Genomic DNA, 26,697 nt, shown 5'->3' with positions numbered 1-26,697 from the left:
TAATGAGAAGTAGCAGAAACGAGGACAACGAGAAACTTAACATTCGGATTGATGGTCACGAAGCAGATTAAGTTAAGGAATTCTGTTACCTAGGCAGCAAAATAACCACTGGCGGGTGCAGCAAGGAGGACATCAAGAGTACACTATCTCCGGTAAAAAGGGCATTCCTGGCTAAGATAAGTCTACTAGTATCAAACATAGGCCTTAATTTGAGGAAGAAAGTTCTGAGAGTATACGTTTGGAGCACAGCATTGTATGGTAGTGAAATATGGACTGTGGGAAAATGAGAAATAAGAGAATGGAAGCATTTTAGGTGTGATGCTACAGACGAATGTTGAAAATTAGGTGGACTGATAAAGCTAGAAGAGGAGGTTCTGCGCAGTATCGAGAGGAAAGGAACATGTGGGAAACACTGACAAGAAGGAGGGACAGTGCGATAGGATATCTGTTAAGATATCATGGACTGACTTCTGTGGTACTAAAGGGAACTGTAGAGGGCAAAAACTGTAAAGGAAGACAGAGATGGGAACACAGCCAGCATATAATTGAGGATGTATGTTGCAAGTGCTACTCTGAGATGAAGATGTTGGCATAGGAGTGAAAATCTTGGCCGACCGCATCAAACCAGTCACAAGACTGATGACTCAAAATACCCAGTCCTGATCATACTGCGGAGCCAGTACGTTATGCCTTTCCTGATGGGCCAGTGGCCGATTTTCCTGTCCAATCCGGACAAGTACAGAGAGCAGATATGTTAATGTTAGACGAGTAATGCAGCCTGAGTTCTGAGGCCATCCTCGATTATTTTGGCAGCTGAATAATTTGGTGAAAACAGCTAGCATCGCGCATGGGATGCACGCAAAGCTCACTATTTGTATTGTGCCTAAGTAACCCGCTGATTCATGTCTTACAAAATTATATAACAAAGAAGTTATAAGTTCTTATTTGTGTGTGTTTACCTTAGTTAGACACCACTAATAAATGGAGACCCCGACGTGATCGGCGAGGGGAAACAAAAATAAAACCTGCAACATAATTATCGGGGAATTGGGCGAATTGTCCAACGCGGAACCTTCTGGAATTCGTCGTAGACAGTATTTAACAAAAATATTCAAAATGCCGACAGGAAGTGGACTTGAGGGAGCAATCCCGTGAGTACTCGGGAAATCAATAATGTAAGCGTAAAGCGTCCTCCCTTTTGGGTAGAAAAGCCCGATATTTGGTTTTACCAAGCCGAAGCTCAGTTTATAATCGCTGCTATAGCACCGGAAGCAACTAAGTTAAATTACCTGTTGTCTCAGCTTGAACCAAAATATGTCAAAAACATCTGGGATCTGGTAACCAGTGATGAAAATAATAAATATTCGCTGGCAAAAGAACGACTCTTAACTATTTTCAAGGAAAGGGAGGAGCGTAAAATAAAACAACTGTTGAGCGGGTTGGAACTGGGCGATATGAAATCTAGCAGTTATTACGAAAAACGCGAAACTGTGTTGGGACCAACTTGTCGGAAGACGCTTTAAAACATTGTGGCTCGATAAACTTTCTAGTAATAGTTGAAGTATATTAGTGATATCGCAAGAAACGACGGACAAAATCGCGCAGATAGGCGATCGTATAGTGGAGATGCAATATGCTGAGGAGCATCAAATTACCTCAGCCCAGTCACTTCCTTCCACCTCCTTATCAGTCCAAGATCTTCTTGTAAAAAATAAAGACTTAGAAATGAAGTTAAGACGCTTCGAGAAACAAATAGATCCAGATCGCGCAGCAGAAGTAGAAACAGAACACAGTTCAAAACAAATGGTAAATATTGTTATTACCACTTCAAATTTGGCTCACGGTGTAAACCTGAAAAGTGTGTACCGTCTTGCCAATGGAAAAAGAAGGAAAACAAGGAAGGATAGAGTCGAAAGCGGCTGAGTGTTCTACCCTTGTTCCTACAATAAGCCGCCAATATCGATTATTTGTTAAAGACAGAACTTGTGGACGATCTTATCTGGTAGATAGCGGTGCAGATTTGTCTGTTATGCCAGTGTCAAAAACTAAATAGCTTGGACCCTCTGACTTTAAGTCTCTACGGCGCAAAAGGTTCTGAAATAAAAACTTAAGAGTCAAACCTGTTAACCATTGATTTAGGTCTTAAATGTAAGTTTGAATAGCCATTTATAGTAGCAGATGTATCAAAGGGAATATTAGGAGCCGATTTTCTTCATCATTTTAGTTTACTCGTAGATCTGAAAAATAAAAAGCTGATAGATAACATTACCAAGTTAAAAATTTCCGCATGGGTAACCACTGTGAATGCTAACGATTCAGTAAGCCCACTGTATGCAAAATTTCTGTTTTCAAAGCTGCTAGAGAAATTTTCTGAGCTAACAAAACCATCTATAGTACCAAAGGTGTTAAAGCATAAAGTACAGCATTATATCACTACTTCTAATGAGCCACTGGCGTATAGTAAGGTTCGTTGTTTGGACCCACATAAATTGCAGATATCTAAGTAAGAATTCCTGCAACGGCCTTGCCGCAGTGGATACGCCGGTTCCCGTGAGATCACCGAAGTTAAGCACTGTCGGGCGTGGCCGGCGCTTGGATGGGTGACCATCCGGCCGCCATGCCATTTTTCGGGGTGCACTCAGCCTCGAGATGCCAATTGAGGAGCTACTCGACCGAATAGTAGCGGCTTCGGTCAAACAAAACCATCATAACGATCGGGAGAGCGGCGTGCTGACCACACGCCCCTCCTATCCGCATCCTCACCTGAGGATGACACGTCGGTCGGATGGTCCCGGTGGGCCACTTGTGGCCTGAAGACGGAGTGCAAGTAAGAATTCCAGTTTCCGTTGAATATGGTATTATACGTCCATCACAATCATAGTGGCCCAATCCACTGTACGTTGCTATGAAGTAAAATGGTCAGTGGCGAGTTTGTGGGGATTATCGTCGTCTTAATGACAGGACTCTCCCAGACCGGTATCCAGTCCCTCGAGTAGATGACGTATATTTTATGCTGCAGAATAAGAGATATTCTCCAAGATTGACCTACTTTATCAAATTCCGTTAGCCGAAGTAGACAAACCAAAGTCAGCCGTTATTACACCTTTTGGTCTGTATGAATTTAATTATATGCCCTTCGGACTTCGAAGTGCACGTAGCACATTTCAGAGGTTTATAAACGAAGTTGTGAGAGAGCTGGATTTCTGCTTTCCATGTCTGGATGATATTTTAATAGTATCAGAATCTCAGAAAAACATATTGAGCATCAAAATTTTCTCTTTAAACAATTGAATCAGTATGGTCTGGTAATAAATGTTGGAAAATCCGTATTTGGAGTGCAAAAACTGACATTCTTAGGACAATTAATCATATCTGCAGGAACGAAGCCGGATCCAGAAAAAGTGTCTGTGCAGATGAAGCTACAAGCGACATGAAACTGTTAGCAAACATCGAAAATTTTTAGGAATCATCAATTTTTATCGTAGGCATTTAGAACATGCTGCAGAAAACCAAACCTCGTTGAATGATTACCTAAAAAGAAGAACTAAAAATGACCGAAGATATTGACTGGACAGAAGAAGCAATTGCTCAGTTCCAAAAATGTAATGAAGGTCTCGCAAATGCAACACTTTTAACATTTCCGGGTTTGCACAGCCAACTCGCATTATTTGTGGATGCATCAGATTTTGCAGCTGGTGCTGTGTTGCAACAGTGGCAAGATGTACAATGGAAACCTATTGGATTCTTTTCAGAAAAATTCACAATGGCACAGAAGAAGTATTCCACATATGACAGAGAACTACTTAGTATATATATGGCTGTCAAGTATTTCAAATATCTGTTAGAAGGTAGAGACTTTGTTATTTATACTGACTGTGCCCCTCTAACATATGCATTCAAGCAGAAGAATGAGAAATCAACATCAATCCAATTACGTTATCTCCAATATAGCGAACAGATTTGCGACATATTTCTGGTAAAACAAATGTTGTGGCTAATAGCTTTTCAAGGCTTGAAGAATTGGTTCCAATTAACTATGAAGAGATAGCCCAAGCACAAGAAAAGGACAAAGAGCTTCATCAACTGCAATCTGCCAATAATACTTCGCTTAAATTAAAATACTATTTGACTCAGACAGGAAAACAATTGTGGTGTGATGTCTCGACAGAAAGTATTCGATCTTATATTCCTGAACAATTTCGTTATGCTATTTTTCAACATTATCATATCATTGACTATATAATAACAGATCAGGAATTCAGGAAGGCTGTGAGGGACACACGTGTATTCAGGGGATTCTTTGATGACACTGATCATTATTTAATCTGCAGTGAAATTGGGATTGTGAGGCCGAAAGTGCAGGAGGTCAGGTCCATATGTAGGAGGATAAGAGTGGAGAAACTTCAGGATAAGGAAATCAGGCACAAGTACATAACAGCGATCTCAGAAAGGTACCAGTTAGTTGAATGTAGTCAATTACAGTCATTGGAAAAGGAATGGACAAGGTACAGGGACACAGTACTAGAAGTGGCTAAAGAATGTCTTGGAACAGTAGTGTGTAAAAGTAGGATGAAGCAAACAGCTTGGTGGAATGATACAGTCAAGGCAGCCTGTAAAAGGAAAAAGAAGGCGTATCAAAAATGGCTACATACCAGAACCCAGGTAGACAGAGAAAGTTCTGTTGAAGAAAGAAACAAAGCCAAACAGATAATTGCAGCATCCAAGAAGAAATCGTGGGAAGACTTTGGAAACAGGTTGGAGACTATGGGTCAAGCTGCTGGAAAACCATTCTGGAGTGTAATTAGCAGTCTTCGAAAGGGAGGTAAGAAGGAAGTGACAAGTATTTTGGACAGGTCAGGAAAACTGCTGGTGAATCCTGTGGATGCCTTGGGCAGATGGAGGGAATATTTTGAAGAGTTGCTCAATGTAGGTGAAAATGCGATCAGTAATGTGTCAGATTTCGAGGTAGAGAGGGATAGGAATGATGATGGAAATAGGATCACATTTGAGGAAGTGGAAAAAACGGTCAATAGATTGCAGTGCAATAAAGCGGCTGGGGTGGATGAAATTAGGTCGGAACTCATCAAATACAGTGGAATGTCAGGTCTTAAATGGCTACACAGGATAATTGAAATGGCCTGGGAGTCGGGACAGGTTCCATCAGACTGGACAAAAGCAGTAATCACACCAATCTTTAAACATGGAAACAGAAAAGATTGTAACAACTACAGAGGTATCTCTTTAATCAGCGTTGTGGGTAAAATCTTCGCAGGTATTGTTGAAAGGAAAGTGCGAGTATTAGTTGAGGACCAATTGGATGAAAATCAGTGTGGGTTTAGGCCTCTTAGAGGTTGTCAGGACCAGATCTTTAGCTTACGGCAAATAATGGAGAAGTGTTATGAGTGGAACAGGGAATTGTATCTATGCTTTATAGATCTAGAAAAGGCATATGACCGGGTTCCTAGGAGGAAGTTATTGTCTGTTCTACAAGATTATGGAATAGGAGGCAAACATTTGCAAGCAATTAAAGGTCTTTACATGGATAGTCAGGCAGCAGTTAGAGTTGACGGTAAATTGAGTTCAGGGTTCAGAGTAGTTTCAGGGATAAGAGAAGGTTGCAACCTGTCTCCACTGTTGTTCATATTATTTATGGATCATATGTTGAAAACAATAGACTGGCTGGGTGAGATTAAGATATGTGAACACAAAATAAGCAGTCTTGCATATGCGGATGACTTAGTTGTGATGGCAGATTCGATTGAAAGTTTGCAAAGTAATATTTCAGAGCTAGATCAGAAATGTATGGACTATGGTATGAAGATTAGCATCTCCAAAACGAAAGTAATGTCAGTGGGAAAGAAATATAAACGGATTGAGTGCCAAATAGGAGGAACAAAGTTAGAACAGGTGGATGGTTTCAAGTACTTAGGATGCATATTCTCACAGAATGGCAACATAGTGAAAGAACTGGAAGCGAGGTGTAGCAAAGCTAATGCAGTGAGCGCTCAGCTACGATCTACTCTCTTCTGCAAGAAGGAAGTCAGTACCAAGACTAAGTTATCTGTGCACCGTTCAATCTTTCGGCCAACTTTGCTGTATGGGAGCGAAAGCTGGGTGGATTCAGGTTACCTTATCAACAAGGTTGAGGTTACGGATATGAAAGTAGCTAGGATGATTGCAGGTACTAGTAGATGGGAACAATGGCAGGAGGGTGTACACAATGAGGAAATCAAAGAAAAACTGGGAATGAACTCTATAGATGTAGCAGTCAGGGCGAACAGGCTTAGATGGTGGGGTCATGTTACACGCATGGGAGAAGCAAGGTTACCCAAGAGACTCATGGATTCAGCAGTAGAGGGTAGGAGGAGTCGGGGTAGACCGAGGAGAAGGTACCTGGATTCGGTTAAGAATGATTTTGAAGTAATAGGTTTAACATCAGAAGAGGCACCAATGTTAGCACTGAATAGGAGATCATGGAGGAACTGTATAAGGGGGGCTATGCTCCAGACTGAACGCTGAAAGGCGTAATCAGTCTTAAATGATGATGATGATGATGATGATGATATCATAATTTGGCTCATCCAGGTATCAAGACAACTGTAAAAATGATTACATCAAGATGTGTCTGGATGAATATAAGAAAGGACATTGCAAATTGGTCACGAGCATATAATGCTTGTCAAAAAAACAACGTACCACGACATGTGCATTCACCAATAGGACACTTTACCGACACTGATGAACGTTTTAAAGTAACTCATCTGAATTTGATAGGGCCAATGCCTCCTTCTGATGAATATACGTAATATGCATCGATAGAGTTACGAATTGGACAGAGGTAATACCACTTCGGATATACAAAGAGAAGCTGTAGCTCAAGCTTTCTTCAGTTGTTGGATTACTAGATTTGGCACACCTTATCAAATAGTACCTGATCGCGGAAGACCATTTTATTCTGAGCTATTTCAAGCACTATCAAAAATATTTAGTTGTAATCAAACTCTAACTAATGCATATCATCCTCAATCAATGGAAAAATGGAAAGATGTCATCGCACACTTAAAGCAGCAATCCGTTCACATTCAACTACGAAATGGACTCAAACAATATCTGTAATCCTTCTCGGTCTTCGTTGCTCAAACAGAGAAAACACGATTGCTCCGATAGCAGAAATGGTTTTGATTCCCCCTTTAGGATACCTGGTGGTTTTTTTTTCCAGAAGACGGACCGAAAAGATATTCAGACAAACCCCAATTTGTTTCACAACTAAAACAATATATGAACTGGCTGAAACCTGTGCAAATGGCTCACAAAATAAAAGAGACACCATTTGTATACAAGGACCTCAGCACGTCAGCACACTTATTTGTAAACGTTGACAGAGTTAAAAAGTCGTTAGAACCTCGGCATGAAGGCTCATACGAAGAAAGAACACCAAAAATTTTTCGACTCGAAATGAAAGACCAAGTAAAAAACATCTGCATCGACCGACTGAAACCTGCATATTTGCTAAACAAAGACGTTAAATTGCCGGAAGATACTCCAGCACACAACGTGAAGATAAAAAAACGCGAACATCAAGCTCGGGTCGCGTAATTCGATTTTCCTCAAGACTAGTGGAAGTGGTACAGTGAATTGTGACCGTCTTACTGAGAAGGTGGTCATGTGGGAGCAGGTTGTTCTGCCATATGGTGTTTTGGTGTGTTAGTGAGTGTTTTGACATCGGTATGGTTGGCTTCAGAGATAAATGTTCTGTGACATCATAAGAGACAGAAGAAGATTGTCTTGTTTTAGAGAGTTGTTAACGTATCGTTGCCTAAGTAACACGCCGGTTCATGGCTTTTAAAATTATATAATAAAGAAGTTTTAAGTTCTTATTTGTGTGTGTTACCTTAGTTAGACACCACCAACATCATCGTACCCAGGGTCGATTGCGGACCTATCATTTGGAGCTGGGTGGAATGCGTCGGTCGGAGAGTAGGTCGGTCCTGAGACGGTGTCGGGTGGAGAACTGTAGGGTTCCCCTTAATAGGTCGCACATGCGATACACTGCATGTGGGGGCGCTCTTAGGTCAGAGACCAGCCCCCCCCCCCCCACCCCGCCCCTCGTTGTTATCAGAGTCAAACTGCGTTCCAGAATCGAAGTTACATCAACCACAGTGGTTACAGTGAATGCTAGTTTTCACATATCGGATATAGGAAAGTTTAAAATGAAATTAGTAAACTGCAGGAGCATCCATGAAAGATTCCAGAATTAGTACTACTAATTGAAGGTTACACTGCTCAGGTAGTATTAGGAACAGAAAGTTCGTTGAAACGAGAAGTGAACAACAACGAATTTTTATGTTCAGATCGGAATATTTATCGATACGACAAGTTAGTCGCCGATGGTGGCGGCGTATTTATTGCAGCAACGAATTCGATGAAAGCAAGGTTATCACGGATTCCGAATGTGAATTAATCTCGGTAAAGTTAGGCACAAAGGATGGTCGAAAATGATGATCAGACGCTTTTATAGACTGCCTGAGTCAGAAGGGGAGATGTAGTTTTAGAGCGCTTCAGAAAGAAGTAGCTGAATATTGTTAGTAATATTCCTGATGATCTATTGTAATTCTGGGTGAGACTGAGAGAGTCAGCTATCGAAACTGGTGCCAGAGACAGGGATTCTTGTGATCTTATTCTGAGTGTCATGTCCGAAAATTAGTTCGAGCCGATAATTAGAGAACCAACTCGTGAAGGTAACGTCTGGGATCTCCTAGCAACGAACAGACATGAATATACCCAATCACCTAACGTAGAAGAAGGTATCAGTCATCATAAGGGTGTGATAGCAACTATAACCACGGGTTTTACAAGGAATGTTAAAAAAGGTAGGGAAATATTTTCGCTTAGTAGGAGTGTCAGGATAAAAATCGCAACAAAAAAAAAAGGTTCAAATGACTCTGAGCACTATGGGACTCAACTGCTGTGGTCATAAGTCCCCTAGAACTTAGAACTACTTAAACCTAACTAACCTAAGGACAGCACACAACACCCAGCCATCACAAGGCAGAGAAAATCCCTGACCCCGCCGGGAAATGAATCCGGGAACACGGGCGTGGGAAGCGAGAACGCTACCGCACGACCACGAGATGCGGGCATAAAAATCGCAGACGTCCCCTGAGGCCAGTCCAGCAAGTCAAGTAATTATAACACCACATCGAGGGATTCATCAACAATAGCATTCTAATGATTAACCTGCACACATGCTCATCAAAGAATGCGCTCTAGATAAGCGACTGGTGAGGCAGGCTGTCTGCAATAGCATTTGATTAACATTTTTGATCAACCTTTACAGTTGACACCCAAACCTCCAGGTGTCACACAGTCAAATCGGTACCAAATATTGTATGTCGATAGAGCATCAACCGAAACACAGATTTAGTTTGAGCTGCGTGCGTAAACGGTAATTAAAAGTAACACAAGAACTACGGAGCACAGGAAAAGTTTATCTATGAGCGATTGTTTGCTAGATGTTGAGTGGGTGAGTTGGAGGAACGTGAGGTCGTCGTACCAAAGGTCACGCGTTCACACCCCACCGATCACAATTCTTTTTAAGTGTTTACGCGTGAAATGTATATAGGACAAACTATTGCTAATAATGGATTCTTGTGGGTCCTGCAAAGACACTAGTATTTTTCTTGAGAAGCACGTACGAAATAACCTACCAGGAAACAAAATCGCAATTCACGTAGTTCCAGCAAACACAATCTTCATTTATCAACCGTCCGACCTTAATTTCTTCAGAGTGTACAAGTATATGACGTGTAAAGTGTCTGATGCTGCTCGAGATTCTTCGGAAGATATCAGTCAGCAACAGCGGAAAAAATCTTCTTAAGCTGCAGTCCGTCACATAAGATTAGTTGGGTTCTCCACGTTCACCGGTGGAAAATGGGTTTAAAACTTCGACAAAGTTCTGTTTCAGACACAAGCTTTCATTCTGCAACCTACAGGGTGGATGCGCAAATGTGAAATTCATCAAATGTTCTTGGTGAACGAAAGTAATTTGCTTCGCACACCTCTTCGTATGCAGTCAGGATTATGAAGCCTTTATTCCTGAATGAATCACATACTTTATTATTACTACTATTAGTTTTATTCTTATTACAGCTATTATCATTATTTTATTAATAATAATAATAACAATAATAATAAAGAGCAACTGATAATAGATGCAGAGGTGACATATCAAGCTAAAACTAAACAAAGGTCGCTACACTACGCATACATTGATTACCAAAAAACCTTTTGATAGTGTACCCCACTCATGGTTACTACAAATATTGGAAATATACAAAGTGGATCCTAAACTGATACAGTTCCTAAACATGGTAATGAAAAATTGGAAAACCACACTTAATATCCAAACAAATTCAAATAATATCACATCGCAGCCAATGCAGATCAAGCGTGGAATATACCAAGGAGACTCATTAAGTCCTTTCTGATTCTGCCTTGCTCTGAACCCACTATCCAACATGCTAAATAATACAAATTATGTATATAATATTACTGGAACATACCAACACAAAATCACATATTTGCTATACATGGATGATCTAAAACTACTGGCAGCAACAAATCAACAACTCAACCAATTACTAAAGATAACAGAAGTATTCAACAATGATATAAATATGGCTTTTGGAACAGACAAATGTAAGAAAAATAGCATAGTCAAGGGAAAATACACTAAACAAGAAGATTACATGTTGGATGACCACAGCGACTGCATTGAAGCGATGGAAAAAACATATGCCTATAAATATCTTGGATACAGACAAAAAATAGGAATAGATAATACAAATATTAAAGAAGAACTAAAAGAAAAATATAGACAAAGACTAACAAAAATACTGAAAGCAGAATTGACAACAAGGAACAAGACAAAAGCTATAAATACTTAAGCTATACAAATATTGACCTACTCATTTGGAGTAATTAAATGGAGTAACACAGGCCTAGAAGCACTCAATACACTTACACGATCACAATGCCACTAATATAGAATACATCACATACATTCAGCAACAGAAAGATTCACATTAAGCAGAAAGGAAGGAGGAAGGGGATTTATCGACATAAAAACCTACATTATGCACAGGTAGACAATTTAAGAAAATTCTTTATAGAACGAGCAGAAACTAGCAAAACACACAAAGAAATCACTCATATAAATACATCGGCTACACCACTGCAATTTCATAACCACTTCTACAACCCTTTAGATCACATAACATCAACATATACGAAGAAAGTAAATTGGAAAAAGAAAATACTAAATGGCAGCACCTGTATCATCTAACACAGCCACACATCGATCAAGACGCATCCAACACATGGCTAAGAAAAGGCAATATATACAGTGAGACGGAAGGATTCATGACTGCAATACAGGATCAAACAATAAACACCAGATATTAGAGCAAGCATATTATTAAAGATCCCAATACCACAACAGCTAAATGCAGACTTTGCAAACAACAAATAGAAACAGTAGATCACATCACAAGCGGATGTACAATACTAGCAAATACAGAATACACCGGAAGACATGACAATGTAGCAAAAATAATACATCAACAACTTGCTATACAACATAAACTAATACAACAACACGTTCCCACATACAAGTATGCACCACAAAATGTACTGGAGGATGATGAATACAAATTATACTGGAACAGAACCATTATAACAGATAAAACAACACCACATAACAAACCTGACACCATACTCATCAATAAAAAGACGAAATTAACACAACTAATCGAAATATCCATACCCAATACAACAAATATACAGAAGATAACAGGAGAAAAAATTGAAAAATACATCCAACTGGCTGAGGAAGTCAAGGATATGTGGCATCAGGATAAAGTTGACATTATACCAATTATACAGGGTGATTCAAAAAGAATACCACAACTTTAGGAATTTAAAACTCTGCAACGACAAAAGGCAGAGCTAAGCACTATCTGTCGGCGAATTAAGGGAGCTATAAAGTTTAATTTAGTTGTACATTTGTTCGCTTGAGGCGCTGTTGACTAGGCGTCAGCGTCAGTTGATGCTAAGATGGCGACCGCTCAACAGAAAGCTTTTTGTGTTATTGAGTACGGCAGAAGTGAATCGACGACAGTTGTTCAGCGTGCATTTCGAACGACGTATGGTGTTAAACCTCCTTATAGGTGGTGTATTAAACGTTGGTATAAACAGTCAACTACCCGAGGCGATGGATCGGCCGCCAGGCAGCCCGTGACAGAGCACTTCATCACTGGCCTCCAAGAAGCCCTGATCTTACCCCCTGCGATTTTTTCTTATGGGGGTATGTTAAGGATATGGTGTTTCGGCCACCTCTCCCAGCCACCACTGATGATTTGAAACGAGAAATAACAGTAGCTATCCAAACTGTTACGCCTGATATGCTACAGAGAGTGTGGAACGAGTTGGAGTATCGGGTTGATATTGCTCGAGTGTCTGGAGGGGGCCATATTGAACATCTCTGAACTTGTTTTTGAGTGAAAAAAAACCTTTTTAAATACTCTTTGTAATTATGTATAACAGAAGGTTATATTATGTTTCTTTCATTAAATACACATTTTTAAAGTTGTGGTATTCTTTTTGAATCACCCTGTATTATCAGCTACAGGAGTCATACCACACAGTATCAACCAGTACATCAACGCAGTACAGCTACATCCAAACGTATATATACAACTACAGAAATCTGTAATTATTGATACATCTTCAATTACCCGAAAGTTCCTAAATGCAATGTAAGGTACACCGTTCAGTTAAAAGGAAGTCACGCTTGATAAAGGTCCGTGTCACTTTCCATTTTTAACCAGACATAACGTCTGAGAAAGGAAAGAAATAATAATAATAATATTACTTCTGCACGTGTGCTGCAACGATTCTTTATTCTCTGTTCTGGCTGTATATTCTGTGAAATTAGAAATGCACTCTATAGGATTACTGCTTTTAAAGAAACGAAGCGAAAGCAGACAGCCAAGAGAACAATGCTGTAAACTACAAATGGCTCTTTCACATGTCCTAAAGATGACGCTCTCCCATATAACACTTTCGCTCATAATGCAGTAAAAATTTGACATCATTGGGGTTTGAAAATATTACCCTTGGAACGATGATCTAACGCTCTACCAACTTCCCCACGGGAAATATACGTGATAGTTACTCGTAGTACTGCTTTTTGTGCCCCGTAGTTCTGGTGTTACATTTAATTAACGTTTACGCCGTCTGCTCGACGACAGAACATAGAACGAACTAAATCGGAGTTTTGTTTGACACACTATCGGCATACAACATTTGGTACACATCTGAGCGTCTGACATCTGGAGGTTTGGGTGTTAGTTGCACCTAGACACGTGTAACGAGTTGTTTCTGGGACACTAAAGGAGCTGCTCACCTCTACGCTGCATCTCACTTGGGAAGAAGAGCACCTGCGGCGCCACGTCACAGTGCAGCACCTGGTAGCCCTCGCTCTGCAGCAGCTGGCAGAAGTCGCTCACTGGGTCCTCACTGTGCTGGTACGGAGAAACGAACTCATCCACGTCCTGAGAGGAACGGCAAAATCCGTGAACATCGACGCTCCACTACAACGCTTGCAAATGATAAGCCGTCAGAAAAAACATCACATTCTCTTTATATTTATTTTTGGTGATCAATAACACTTATCAGATTCGACATTAAATTAATGAATGGTACCAACACAACAGGACTAATTGTGGATACTTGCTGAAACGTAATAATATAACTGACACGCATTCTTCTGTTGTATGTTCCAGAAACTAATATTAGGGTTCAGTGCCCCAATACCGTTTTGTCGTCCTGTTGTCTGTCTGTCTCTTCGACTGTTAAGGAACATTTTCTCAGGAACGAGTCGACTATCAAGGTCAAATTTATGTCAGTTATTAAGGGCTGTGATCTCTCAGCGGTGTACAAGTTTTAAGCTTCTAAGTCACTACAATCAAAAGATACAGCCATATATGTTACGTATTTTCATATTCGCAAAATTCACTTATCAAAAGCTCTAGTGTACTGTAGTTGACCCAGAATCATGAAATTTGGCAAGAAACAAGGTTCCACAGTACAAGCAAAAAATCTTTGTCTGTCCGTCTGTTAAGACATCTTTTCTTTGTAACAGGTTGGCGTACCAAGTTCAAATTTACGTTACATACTTAAGTCTATGGTCCCTTCGCGGTGTAAAAATTTTAAGCTTCTAAGTGAATACGATGGAAAGATGCAGCTTTTTATCACATATTTTCATACTCGAAAACTCAGTCATCAAAACCTGCAGGTTACTTCCTGTTGACTTGGAACCATGAAATTTGGCAAGAAGCAAGGTTTCACAGTACAAGTAAAGGAAAAATCCGAAACTGTTAATCTGTATTATACAACACGAAGAAAAATATTTCTTTTGTCATATGTTATTCGACTTCAAATTTATAAGTAAAATATTATTGAAAGTCTTGGAATCCCTGCAACCATATGTTGTCTATATCAATGTCAATAATAGGCCAAAATCGTCAATATCATTGATTCTCGTAATGCGTAAACTATCTACATACGTAATTAAGTTAGCAATCCACCTTCAGTATGCGAGTCGTACTCACATGTATCCAATTTTTTTTATTTTGCTTTTTATATATATGACTTTTGTTTCATGTTATTAACCCATGTTGTAGTATAATGAGTTTTATAACAAAGACGTATGTAAAATAAAAGAACCTTTCAACAGTTCCGCTTCCCACAATGAGGTATACAAGTAATAGCATGTAAAGGTTAGGTGTTGTACCAGTGTTAACTGACAAAACCGGCATTCCCACGGTTTTCATTTTGCCAATTTTGTGTTAGAAACGAAAATAAAAAATTAAATGTTTGTAGTGAACTATTGAAGAAAATTCATTTTCATGTATTCGTGAAAACAACTCTGAAATTATGAAACAATCATATAAATAAATACACTCCTGGAAATTGAAATAAGAACACCGTGAATTCATTGTCCCAGGAAGGGGAAACTTTATTGACACATTCCTGGGGTCAGATACATCACATGATCACACTGACAGAACCACAGGCACATAGGCACAGGCAACAGAGCATGCACTATGTCGGCACTAGTACAGTGTATATCCACCTTTCGCAGCAATGCAGGCTGCAATTCTCCCATGGAGACGATCGTAGAGATGCTGGATGTAGTCCTGTGGAACGGCTTGCCATGCCATTTCCACCTGGCGCCTCAGTTGGACCAGCGTTCGTGCTGGACGTGCAGACCGCGTGAGACGACGCTTCATCCAGTCCCAAACATGCTCAATGGGAGACAGATCCGGAGATCTTGCTGGCCAGGGTAGTTGACTTACACCTTCTAGAGCACATTGGGTGGCACGGGATACATGCGGACGTGCATTGTCCTGTTGGAACAGCAAGTTCCCTAGCCGGTCTAGGAATGGTAGAACGATGGGTTCGATGACGGTTTGGATGTACCGTGCACTATTCAGTGTCCCCTCGACGATCACCAGTGGTGTACGGCCAGTGTAGGAGATCGCTCCCCACACCATGATGCCGGGTGTTGGCCCTGTGTGCCTCGGTCGTATGCAGTCCTGACTGTGGCGCTCACCTGCACGGCGCCAAACACGCATACGACCATCATTGGCACCAAGGCAGAAGCGACTCTCATCGCTGAAGACGACACGTCTCCATTCGTCCCTCCATTCACGCCTGTCGCGACACCACTGGAGGCGGGCTGCACGATGTTGGGGCGTGAGCGGAAGACGGCCTAACGGTGTGCGGGACCGTAGCCCAGCTTCATGGAGACGGTTGCGAATGGTCCTCGCCGATACCCCAGGAGCAACAGTGTCCCTAATTTGCTGGGAAGTGGCGGTGCGGTCCCCTACGCCACTGCGTAGGATCCTACGGTCTTGGCGTGCATCCGTGGGTCGCTGCGGTCCGGTCCCAGGTCGACGGGCACGTGCACCTTCCGCCGACCACTGGCGACAACATCGATGTACTGTGGAGACCTCACGCCCCACGTGTTGAGCAATTCGGCGGTACGTCCACCCGGCCTCTCGCATGCCCACTATACGCCCTCGCTCAAAGTCCGTCAACTGCACATACGGTTCACGTCCACGCTGTCGCGGCATGCTACCAGTGTTAAAGACTGCGATGGAGCTCCGTATGCCACGGCAAACTGGCTGACACTGATGGCGGCGGTGCACAAATGCTGCGCAGCTAGCGCCATTCGACGGCCAACACCACGGTTCCTGGTGTGTCCGCTGTGCCGTGCGTGTGATCATTGCTTGTACAGCCCTCTCGCAATGTCCGGAGCAAGTATGGTGGGTCTGACACACCGGTGTCAATGTGTTCTTTTTTCCATTTCCAGGAGTGTATATGTAATATACAAATGCATAACTACAGTATCCTAATTAAGAAACATGATCCCGTACAGTTTCAACGTACTGGGCCCGGGCGCTTAACGTGTCTACAACGCGATTTTGTAAACGTCTCTACTGCAATGCCTGTTGATAGCTCTATAGATGGCTACTATTTTCACCTATGTCGTTTGCCCTTAGCAGTTGAAAGTCGTCAAAGGTGTTGCAAGATGTCAGGTATTTCCTCGAACTGACTCGACTGTACGTGTGCCTTAATAGTAAAGAACAAATGTATTAAAAGTTCATGCATGATTAGGCAATTTCTCACGCATCTTAGTGTTTATGACGTCAAATCTCTTGAACTATGTGTTGTACAATGATGTATTTGAGTAGATACCTTCAGTGACATACCGGGTGATCAAAAAGTCAGTATAAATTTGAAAACTGAATAAATCACGGAATAACGTACATAGAGAGGTACAAATTGACACACATGTTTGGAATGACATGAGGTTTTATTATAACCAAAAAAATACAAAAGTTCAAAAAATGTCCGACAGATGGCGCTTCATCTGATCAGAATAGCAATAATTAGCATAAAAAAGTGAGACAAACAAAGATGATGTTCTTTACAGGAAATGCTCAATATGTCCACCATCATTCCCCAACAATACCTGTAGTCGAGGAATAATGTTGTGGACAGCACTGTAAAGCATGTACGGAGTTATTGTGAGGCATTGGCGTCGGATGTTGCCTTTCAGCATCGCTAGAGACGTCGGTCGATCACGATACACTTGCTACTTCAAGTAACCCCAAAGCCAATAATAGCACGGACTGAGGTCTGGGGACATGGGAGGCCAAGCACGACGAAAGTTGCGGCTGAGCACACGAGCATCACCAAACGTCAAGCGCAAGAGATCTTTCACGCACCTAGCAATATGGGGTGGTTCTAATAAAAATCCATGTCATTCCAAGCATGTGTGTCAATTTTTACCTCTCTATCTACATTATTCCGTGGTTTATTAAGTTTTCAAATTTATACTGACTTTTTGGTCACCCGGTATGTGGGTATTTTCTCGAAAATATATTATGAATAGAATTAGTAGCAAAGGAGAAATACATTTATACGTCAAGCACAATGAGGCAGTTTTTCACGAATGTCAGTGTTTAGACGTCATATCTCCTAAACCACGTGTGACTTCATGAAATAATTTTGTAGGTGCATTTAGCAGCGTATGTGGATACCGTCTGCGGAATTTATTGCGAATACAGTTAATAGTACAGAAGAAATAAATTTAAACGTCATGCATGATGCCGCATTTTTCCACGCATTTCATTTTTTGTAATGTCATATCTCCTGAACTATGTTAGGTAGGTGGTTCTTACCCACACAGGTATTGTTGCCTGACTGTAAAGAATATGTTTACCAAGTGTGGTTGAAAATGCTCCAGTGGTTTAGGATGTCATGCGGAAAAAACACACACATGTATGTATTATATATATGTGTGTGGTTCATTGGTTGGTACACTTTCTAACTGTGCAATATGACATATGTGAATCGCAAAAATAGACTAAAGAGTGAAACTTCCAAAAGAACACTATATTACAGAAATGGGCAGTTATTCCTTGGTTTATTTCGTTATGATCCATCGTGACCTGAAACCTTAAGCGATGTGACGTATGTCAAGCTCTATATCAACAGAGACAAAAGCTGTTAAAAGCTGTGACGATAATCCAGATCAACAACACTAAAAAATTATTTTACTTGATCGTCAACCTGTCTAGCGGAGACAAACATACCATATATACACTGATGAGCCGAAACATGACCGCTGGCCACCGCAAGACTGAAGGCCACCTGGTGGTATTGTGTGCATGCGACGACCTAAGAAAATGATACAGGATGTTGGGGGTATATGGAACCGCGCGACCGCTACGGTCGCAGGTTAGAACCCTGCCTCGGGCAAGGAAGTGTGTGATGTCCTTAGGTTAGTTAGGTTTAAGTAGTTCTAAGTTCTAGGGGACTGATGGCCTTAGAAGTTAAGTCCCATAGTGCTTAGAGCCATTTGAACCTTTTTTTTTTGTTAGGGGTATAAGTGCAGACATTTCTGTTTATGACTGTGCTAAGAAATATTATATCAGTATTTACTTCATTTGTAGACTAATAATTATAGGTATTATAAGCAGCATGTTTTTAGGTTGGTTAGTATGTCCAAGTAGATGTCCAAGTAGATGCAAGCCATTGATGTTTATTTTCCTTTGTTCAGCTGCTCAGGCATAGAAGTGTGGATGTTTGGACACACTGCATGGCGCAGTTACGGCCATGAAGAAAACATCAGGCAGTAAATTGTCTTGTGTTTGCACGAAGATTATTAGATGTAGAGAAAAAAACAACTAACACCCTGAAGTAGTTTCATATTAAAGTAATGTCTGTACGTAGACTCTTTACATCCTGTATAAGTGGAGCAGACACAAATGGGGGAGTCACCCCAGCAACTATCTGGGCCACAAAATGGAGAATCCACATCTCAGAGACAGCAGGGCTGGGTGGCTGTTAATGTGCTACTGTCGCAAGTTTCTATGGAAAGTGATTGAAGAATGGTAAAAGCACAAGTAGGGGATGTTGAATTAGACGTCCACACCACATCACAGGACTTGGCAGTTGGATTTCCCACTTGGTGATGTACGATAGACAGTGATCTGTGACAGAGCTGAGGACAGAGTACAGTACTGGGACAGGCACAAGTGTTACAGAGCACTGCATGCCGGATACTGAACATGGGGATCTGCAGTAGATGACCTGGATTTTGTCCCTAAATTGACCCAACAATCACATCAGGTAACAGACCAGAATCGTAGAGAATGGACAATGGCTCAATGGAAAAGTGAAGATTGACCAGATGATTCACGTTTTTCTGTTGCACCAGATAGATGATCATGTCCAGATACACCATCAACCATGCACTGCACTACAATGTAGGCCAGTGGGGGCAATTAGGTGGTATGGTGTATATTCATATGGGTTTCCATGGGATCTTTGATGCTAATCGAAGGCATTTGACAGTTCTGGACTAATGAACATTATTTTGGACCACCTGCATCAATCCATGCCTCATTCTTCATGTTTTTTTCTGAAGGCGATAGTTTCTTGCACCAAATTTGTTAGAGCCACAAGACCAGAATTATGCTTATAGTGGTTTAAGGGGCATGATAATGAACTCATGTTGATGTCTTGGCCACCAAGTTCACCTGATCTGTAACCAATGGAACACGTCTGGGAATCTATAGGGGGCCAGCTCTGCACCCACAAACCGTCAGCCCATAATATATGGGAACTGTGTGTCCTGAGCATACAGATCTTATGTTAGACACCTCCAGAAACTGCAAGATCTGTGCATAGACATCTTGGGTCAGATATCTTTGGCAACCTACTAATGGCGTAATATATAGGGGACTGCATGACCATTGCACAGATATTTTACGTCATATACCTCTGGGAATCCACCAAGAGCATAGAGCTGCATGGCCTGTGCGAAGACATATTATTTCAGATACCTCTGGAAACCTACTAAGGACTTGTCGAATTCGATGGCATGCAGAATTGCGGCTGTATTGCGTTAAGCAAGTAGTCAAAATATTTTGCGTCATCGTTGCAAAAAAATTTACAAGTAAGAAAACATAAGAAGAAATGAAACGTGTGTTTAGTAGAAGATAATGCAACATGACAGAGATTTGCTGTAATCTGTGTTATCACAACCGTCAATGAGTAGCATGAACTGGTTTGTGGCACGACACAGCATGACGAGCGTGATAAAATGTGCATAACCAATTTTAAGCTGGCCATGAATATTGCACATATATGGGCTCTTATTGAGACAACTATGAATTTATTGAGCCTACATTAAAGGAATTCTCAGACCCAATGTAAACGAAAGTATGGTATTGCCATCTCATACTGAACGCCCAAAATGCTGGAAAATTGGCAGTGTACTATACCAATATGAATAATATATACCAATACAAAATGATCTGCTGTTTGTGACGGCGCTGCATCACAACTGATGTGACCTAAATTAAAATGGTTATGAAATTTTAAGATGCTGGAAGCATATTTATTCTTTAACCCACATTTTAAAAAATAATTGGAAATTCAAATTTCTCCTAGGTTTGAAATGATAAACAGCCGACACAAAAATTATGCAGGTAAATTAAACAAAAATTACAGAAGCATATTAATCTTCCTATGGAAAGACTTGTGCATTGACTCAAAGTGAAGGAAAAACATGTGCTATGATCTTGTGAAAAATTTCACCACAAAACTTTATTTGTTGGATGGAGACAGCTGTTAAAACAAGCAGTAACGTGCCTTGGTCATAGCCAAAACACAGTTGCCACAAAAACGTGATGATCTTGCCTGCACCCATCATGAATCAAGCACATCTGAGAATCAAGCACACTTATTCAAAGCAGCAAGTCGCACAGTAAGCCTAAAAAATATCAGAAACATGTATGATGAAAAAAGACTTACATTTCATGATAGTAGCGAAGTGTAAAACTTAACTGTATGTCAGCTGCAGGGCTTAGTGCCAGCTACTGAAAAGACGTTGAGCACAGTGGTCCACCTACTGTAGATGCAAATTTTAAAGCAAAATCATCTGAGCAATACTACATTGGTCTGTAGGACACGGGCCTTTAAGCGCTGTATAGCAACCTGACGTTTTCCACGCAACGTAGACATAGATACATGATAGCCAACGTACAATGTTACTCCATATAAGAATGTTCGTACTCGGCAGTGTACAGGTTCTGGACGTTGTGGCCGAATGAGATGTTACGGACGAGTGCGGAGTAAATCGAAGAGCCGCGATTTTCTACAGTCGTCTCGATGGGCGTTCGCCCACTGAAACAGTTCGATTCTTCGGATATCCGAGATCTGCTGATTACGATGCTGTGGCTAAGAACAATGCTTCGGAGAATTCTGGGGAAGGTTCTGGTGAAACGGCGAGTAAACCTCATTCGAGGAAAAGCGTGTCACCAACAGCGGCAGTCATTGAAAAGGCTCAGGCGCTGATTTCGGAGGAACCGCTGCAACCGCTGAGGAAACCGGCGTCGGTATTGACTGTCAGCGAGCGAATAATGTATCGGATGGCAAGGGAGGATCTCATACGAACCATTTAGTTCAAAACTGGATCTCGCATGACGTTGACATGTTCTGATCAAAATAGTTATGGGCCCCGCATAGCCCATAGACTAGTATGTTTGGAGCACAGTCCAAAACGTTACCAGTAAGACGAGGCACCCTAACGTCACATCTCCGTGCACCGCTATCGAAGCAGCATTAGCGAATATGGAGGGCGCTGTTTTAAAGAGTGTCTGCGGTCGCTTCAGGGCAAGATTGGAGGCACTCACTGCGGCTGAAGGAGGTTGCATCAAGTACTGTTACTCTTGAAAGATACCATTGATTATATGTGAAAGGATTTTAATTTTCATTTGTATTTTGTTTTCATAAATTTGGTTTTAAAAAAATTCGTCTATCCGGCTCTAAGCGACGTGTCCTGTATGATCAAGCTTTTCAGAACGGAGGGTCTAAAACTGTCCGAAATTTTGAAAATATTTGCGGCACAGTTCGGACGGGGAAAGCATCCTGAAGAAGATTCAAGTCTACAAATGGTACAGTTTTTGAGAAGACGAGAAACAGTTGAGAATACAGCACACCAACGCCGAATGAGAACCAGCGTGACTGTCTAAGATTCTTGCGCATGTCTTTTCTGACTTTAAAAAATGGTTCAAATGGCTCTGAGCACTATGTGACTCAACTGCTGAGGTCATAAGTCCCCTATAACTTTGAACTACTTAAACCTAAGGACATAACACACATCCATGCCCGAGGCAGGATTCGAATCTGCGACCGTAGCGGTCGCGCGGTTCCAGACTGTAGCGCCTAGAACCGCTTGGCCACTCTGGCCGGCTTCTGACTTTAAAGGAGGTCTCATAGATTTTCTGCATGCCCTCCGTACCACGAACGGTGCATACAGTTACCAAAAAAAACGTGCGTCTTGTCAGGAAAGGCAGTCTTTCCAAGCCGGTATGTGATCCTGCTTTATGACAACGCTCGACAGTCCACAACTACCGGAAGTCAACAAAAATTCACGAAATATTGTGGAGCACACTCGAATATCCATCCTACCGTCTGGACTTATCGCCCTACAATTTTCTTTTGTTTGGAACACTAAAGAAAGCAATCGGAGGTCACAGATTTGGCGCTAAGGAAGTGTTTGTGCATAACTGGCTGCTGACACAGCCACATTCATTTTACAAAATTGGGATCAAGTCACTGCCTGTCCACTGGGAAAAATGTGTTTGCGATTCAGGAGACTATATAGAAGCTAGCTCTCCTCCAACAAATGACGCTTTGATGCCTTTATGAGATAATGGCCAAAATCGTTCAGTCTTCATACTTGGATTAGATGTTTGACAGAGTAATGAGGCTCTAAGATTGTATATACAAATCGTATTCGAGTGACAACGTACGTTCTAGAAGCACTACTTTCATCAGTTTATTCTGGATGTAAATAAATTATTTTCTTCACACTTTCGTATTTCATTTGAAATGTACAGTCGTGCTCACAAGTATCCGAACGACCTGAATCGCATTTAGCCGTGTTGGCATGCAACCCACATAACGCAGCTTCTAGCGGGTCTTCTAATCGCTCCTCGGTACAGTCGTATGACTATTGAAAATAGTTCCAACAATGAAATTATGAATATTTTTGTACTTGATCAGGATTCGGACCCACATTCTTACCTTTGGAAGAGATCTAGAGACGATTGCAGTCTTGCGAAAAGGAACGAAATGATTGAACTATTCTATTCCGAGAGATTCAGATCCTCGAAAGAGGAGATACGAATTCAAATCACAGTCCAGCACCAAATTTTTCAACGTCTCTAGTTCAATCGAGTGCCAGTAAAATAAGAGCCCTGTTCCTTTAAATGCCTATCGGTTCAACCAAATAGTTTTCTCAAAGTATACGATCCATGTCTCGATTTTAAACGACTTACACTACTCAAATCAGACACTGACATTTCTCCATATAATTTCATAAGAAACTGCCCTATCTATGCGATTAACGTCATTCATAGAAAGAATATTGTAAGTTCACAGAAAACGACTATGAAAGTTTGCTTGGAACTTTTACTGAAAAAATTTCTACAGATATGCTTACTGAAATTTTTCAACTATATAAATGAATAAAAGAATAGAGAAAGTTAAAGAAATCTTTACATCATGTTTTTATTTCACTTTGAAATATTTTCAGAACGATAGAAAAAATAAAAACTGAATAATGTTAATTGGAAAATGATTATTCATTGTAATTTTTTCTGAATAGATCTTTTTATGTCGATGATTTTAGCATTTTGAATTTCCAAAATCGGTTCATATTTGCGGGAGATCGATGGACAGCACTGGCTGCAGGCCAAGCCTCCTTCAGTTGTCACTGCAGGCTTTCAACTCATATTTTATTCAGCAGCGCGTGACCTCTAGATAAAGGTAATATTGACGTAGAGCAGTAATTTACGTCAGTGCAAACGAGGTCAAGCGTTGAGTGAATTTACGTCAGCATGAATTACGTAAAACATTCTCTCGTGCTGATATAAGCAGTTCATAACTTCATTCACAGATGGCGCTGATGGACTACACATTGAAAATAACAGTGGAACATGTTCCACTTTAAACACAAATTAATTATTTTACAATTGATTTCAGTATTTATACCATCATGTACAGTCGTGCTCACAAGTATCCGGACGACCTGAATTGGATTTAGCCTTATTCGCATGCAACCCACATAACGCAGCTGTCTAGCGGGTCCCCTAATCGCTCCTCGGTACAGTCGTTTGACTATTGAAAATGGTTCCAACAAATCACCACTAGAGAACACTGCTCTATATCGCAATAACTCAAGATGTAAAGTAAAACCAAGATATCACAAATATCAGGGAACCCTTCATCACAGATAAGACTGTCCTTAAGGCCTGTAAGCTCACATTTATTACAATAAATGACATACCTGAAATGCTAGCGCTGTCATTATTACTTCAGATAGGTAAAGCACGTAGTAAGTTCGTCCTATTCAAGATTTCCTCTTCAAAGTAACATTCCGTACTTATTGTTTAACACAAAATGACATCAAAAATTTAAGTTATTCCCGAGCAGCTAGTTGAGAAAATGTAAGAACTTCAAATGACACGACGAACCGTCTCGTTCTGCACATGGATTCAAACCCAGGTCATGCAAACTAAGCAAAGACTTCGTGACTGACGGAAACTAACAGTCATTCCTGACTAGGTATACAGAGAGCGATATACCTTGATTTTAGACAGTATCAGTTAGCAAATATCAACTTTAAATTACATAACGTAAACATTCTTATGAGACGCGAATTCCTACTCAGCATCTATTGACCTTTTTAACGAACTACGAGAGATGTTAAATACTGCTTCTTGACAAGTAACTTACTTGAAATGCCGTGAGGTAAAGCTTTGTGTGGGACAGGGGTTCGAACCCAGAACCTTATCGGATTGTTATCAAAGCACAATCAACTGTGACATATCGGATTTTCTCGGCAGTAGCTAGGAGTTTTAACTGAAATGACAAGACATAACATTAATTTTTTCCTTCCCAGGTCTCCATCCTGGCACCTATCGCTGTTATATTCTACAGAAAACGAACGTCAAATATGGGTTTGTTACAACAGCAGCAACATGTGAGCAAGTTTGAACTAGAAATAATATGACGAAGAGTTCAGTGCTAACTGGGTATGGAACCACACACATATCGTTGTTGACTGCACACAAAGAGACGTCAGCTATCGAATTTTTCTCAACCTGCAGCTCGGAATAACATCCTTGAATTTACAGTGACCTCGCAAATAGTTCTGTGTCTCACTGGGCGTCAAAAACGTCAGATATCGTTAGAGATGACAACGAATAAAAATACATTCAAAATCTAAATTAGTATCCACCAGCAGATAGGTGTTCTCATGCTAGAGCTCGATAATACATAATGGAAACTTTAGTGCCGGGCCAGGATTCGAACCCATTCACGCTCAATATGTGGAGATGTTGAGGAATCTGCAGTTTTGAACAAACAACTAATTATTGTCGAGCTCTTTTGTCACGAATGGATCAAATTCCGCGTTAAGGGCGGTCTGAGTTGCATTCCCAGTTCAGCACCAATTTCATTGACATACAGAAGCTCAAATAAAATATGAAATAAGTGTCCTGTGACCCTACATGGCGTTTGTTTCGTCACTAGAAATAAATAACTAGTACTGCTGATAGAGTTTGTACTTGATGCGACTTCTGACGTTATTATGGTTCAATTTAACGTCTACTTGGTAGAGAAAGATTAACATGTTTAACGTGAATTTCACACCACAAGAATAGAATCTGTCTCTCCTTATCGAACTCATCAGCAGAAGTTGGAATTGAACCCAGACCACAGGTACAGGAACCTATCATCAATCCAATAGACCACCAAATCCTCTTCTCTGTGACACATTTTTCTATCGTAAAACGTTGTTCCACACTGGATGAAAATTCTGACACACAGGCTCATTGTAGTGGTTTGAAGCATGTTCAGTACATTCCTTTACTTGGTTGACCGAATCGCCATGAACTAGCTGCCTCGGCTACCCAGTGCACACATTCGACTCTATTTGCTAATCATCGAAATAAAATCGCGTAAATGCCACCTACACAGAACTGCCAACAGTGTAGGATGCAGAAATTTAAATAGGAAGTGTTCCTTTCCACTTGAGCTACTCTATTGCGCTATCTGTTTGTTGAAAATGCCGTGCAGTGCAAAAGAAAAACTGTAACTGTCTGTCTCTCAGAAGTTATCAGTGTAATGGTTCGTTGAACATAATTCCCTTCACTTCTCAACCCAAAATAGTCGCATGTGGAAAAAGGAGCTTACTTCTGCGACATTTTGTTCTTTTCAGGTTTAATAGACGGCCAGGCAGTAGATGCATCACGAAAATTTTGTATTATGTATGGGAAGACCACATCGTGCCAAATGTTCAAATGTGTGTGAATTCTTATGGGAGTTAACTGCTAAGCTCATGAGTCCCTAAGCTTACACACTACTTAAATTAAATTATCCTAAGGACAAACACACACACCCATGCCAGAGGGAGGACTCTAACCTCTGGCGGGACCAGCCGCACAGTCCATGACTGCAGCGCATGAGACAGCTCGGCTAATCCCG

General features: G+C 40.9%; 1 protein-coding gene across 1 annotated transcript in view; it reads right to left on the bottom strand.

Annotated features, from left to right (window-relative positions):
* LOC126160826 (uncharacterized) overlaps positions 1 to 26,697 on the bottom strand; it is a 268,831-nt gene that overhangs the window by 213,122 nt on the left and 29,012 nt on the right. Inside the window, exon 4 of the mRNA XM_049916932.1 lies at positions 13,466 to 13,613. Coding sequence (XP_049772889.1) covers positions 13,466 to 13,613 — 148 coding nt within the window. The remainder of the gene's footprint in view (positions 1 to 13,465; positions 13,614 to 26,697) is intronic.

The sequence above is a fragment of the Schistocerca cancellata genome, chromosome 2, assembly GCF_023864275.1.
Source record: "Schistocerca cancellata isolate TAMUIC-IGC-003103 chromosome 2, iqSchCanc2.1, whole genome shotgun sequence".
Lineage (NCBI taxonomy): Eukaryota > Metazoa > Arthropoda > Insecta > Orthoptera > Acrididae > Schistocerca > Schistocerca cancellata.
The sequence above is the reverse complement of the archived record's forward strand: the minus strand, read 5'-3'. Positions and strand labels throughout refer to the sequence as shown.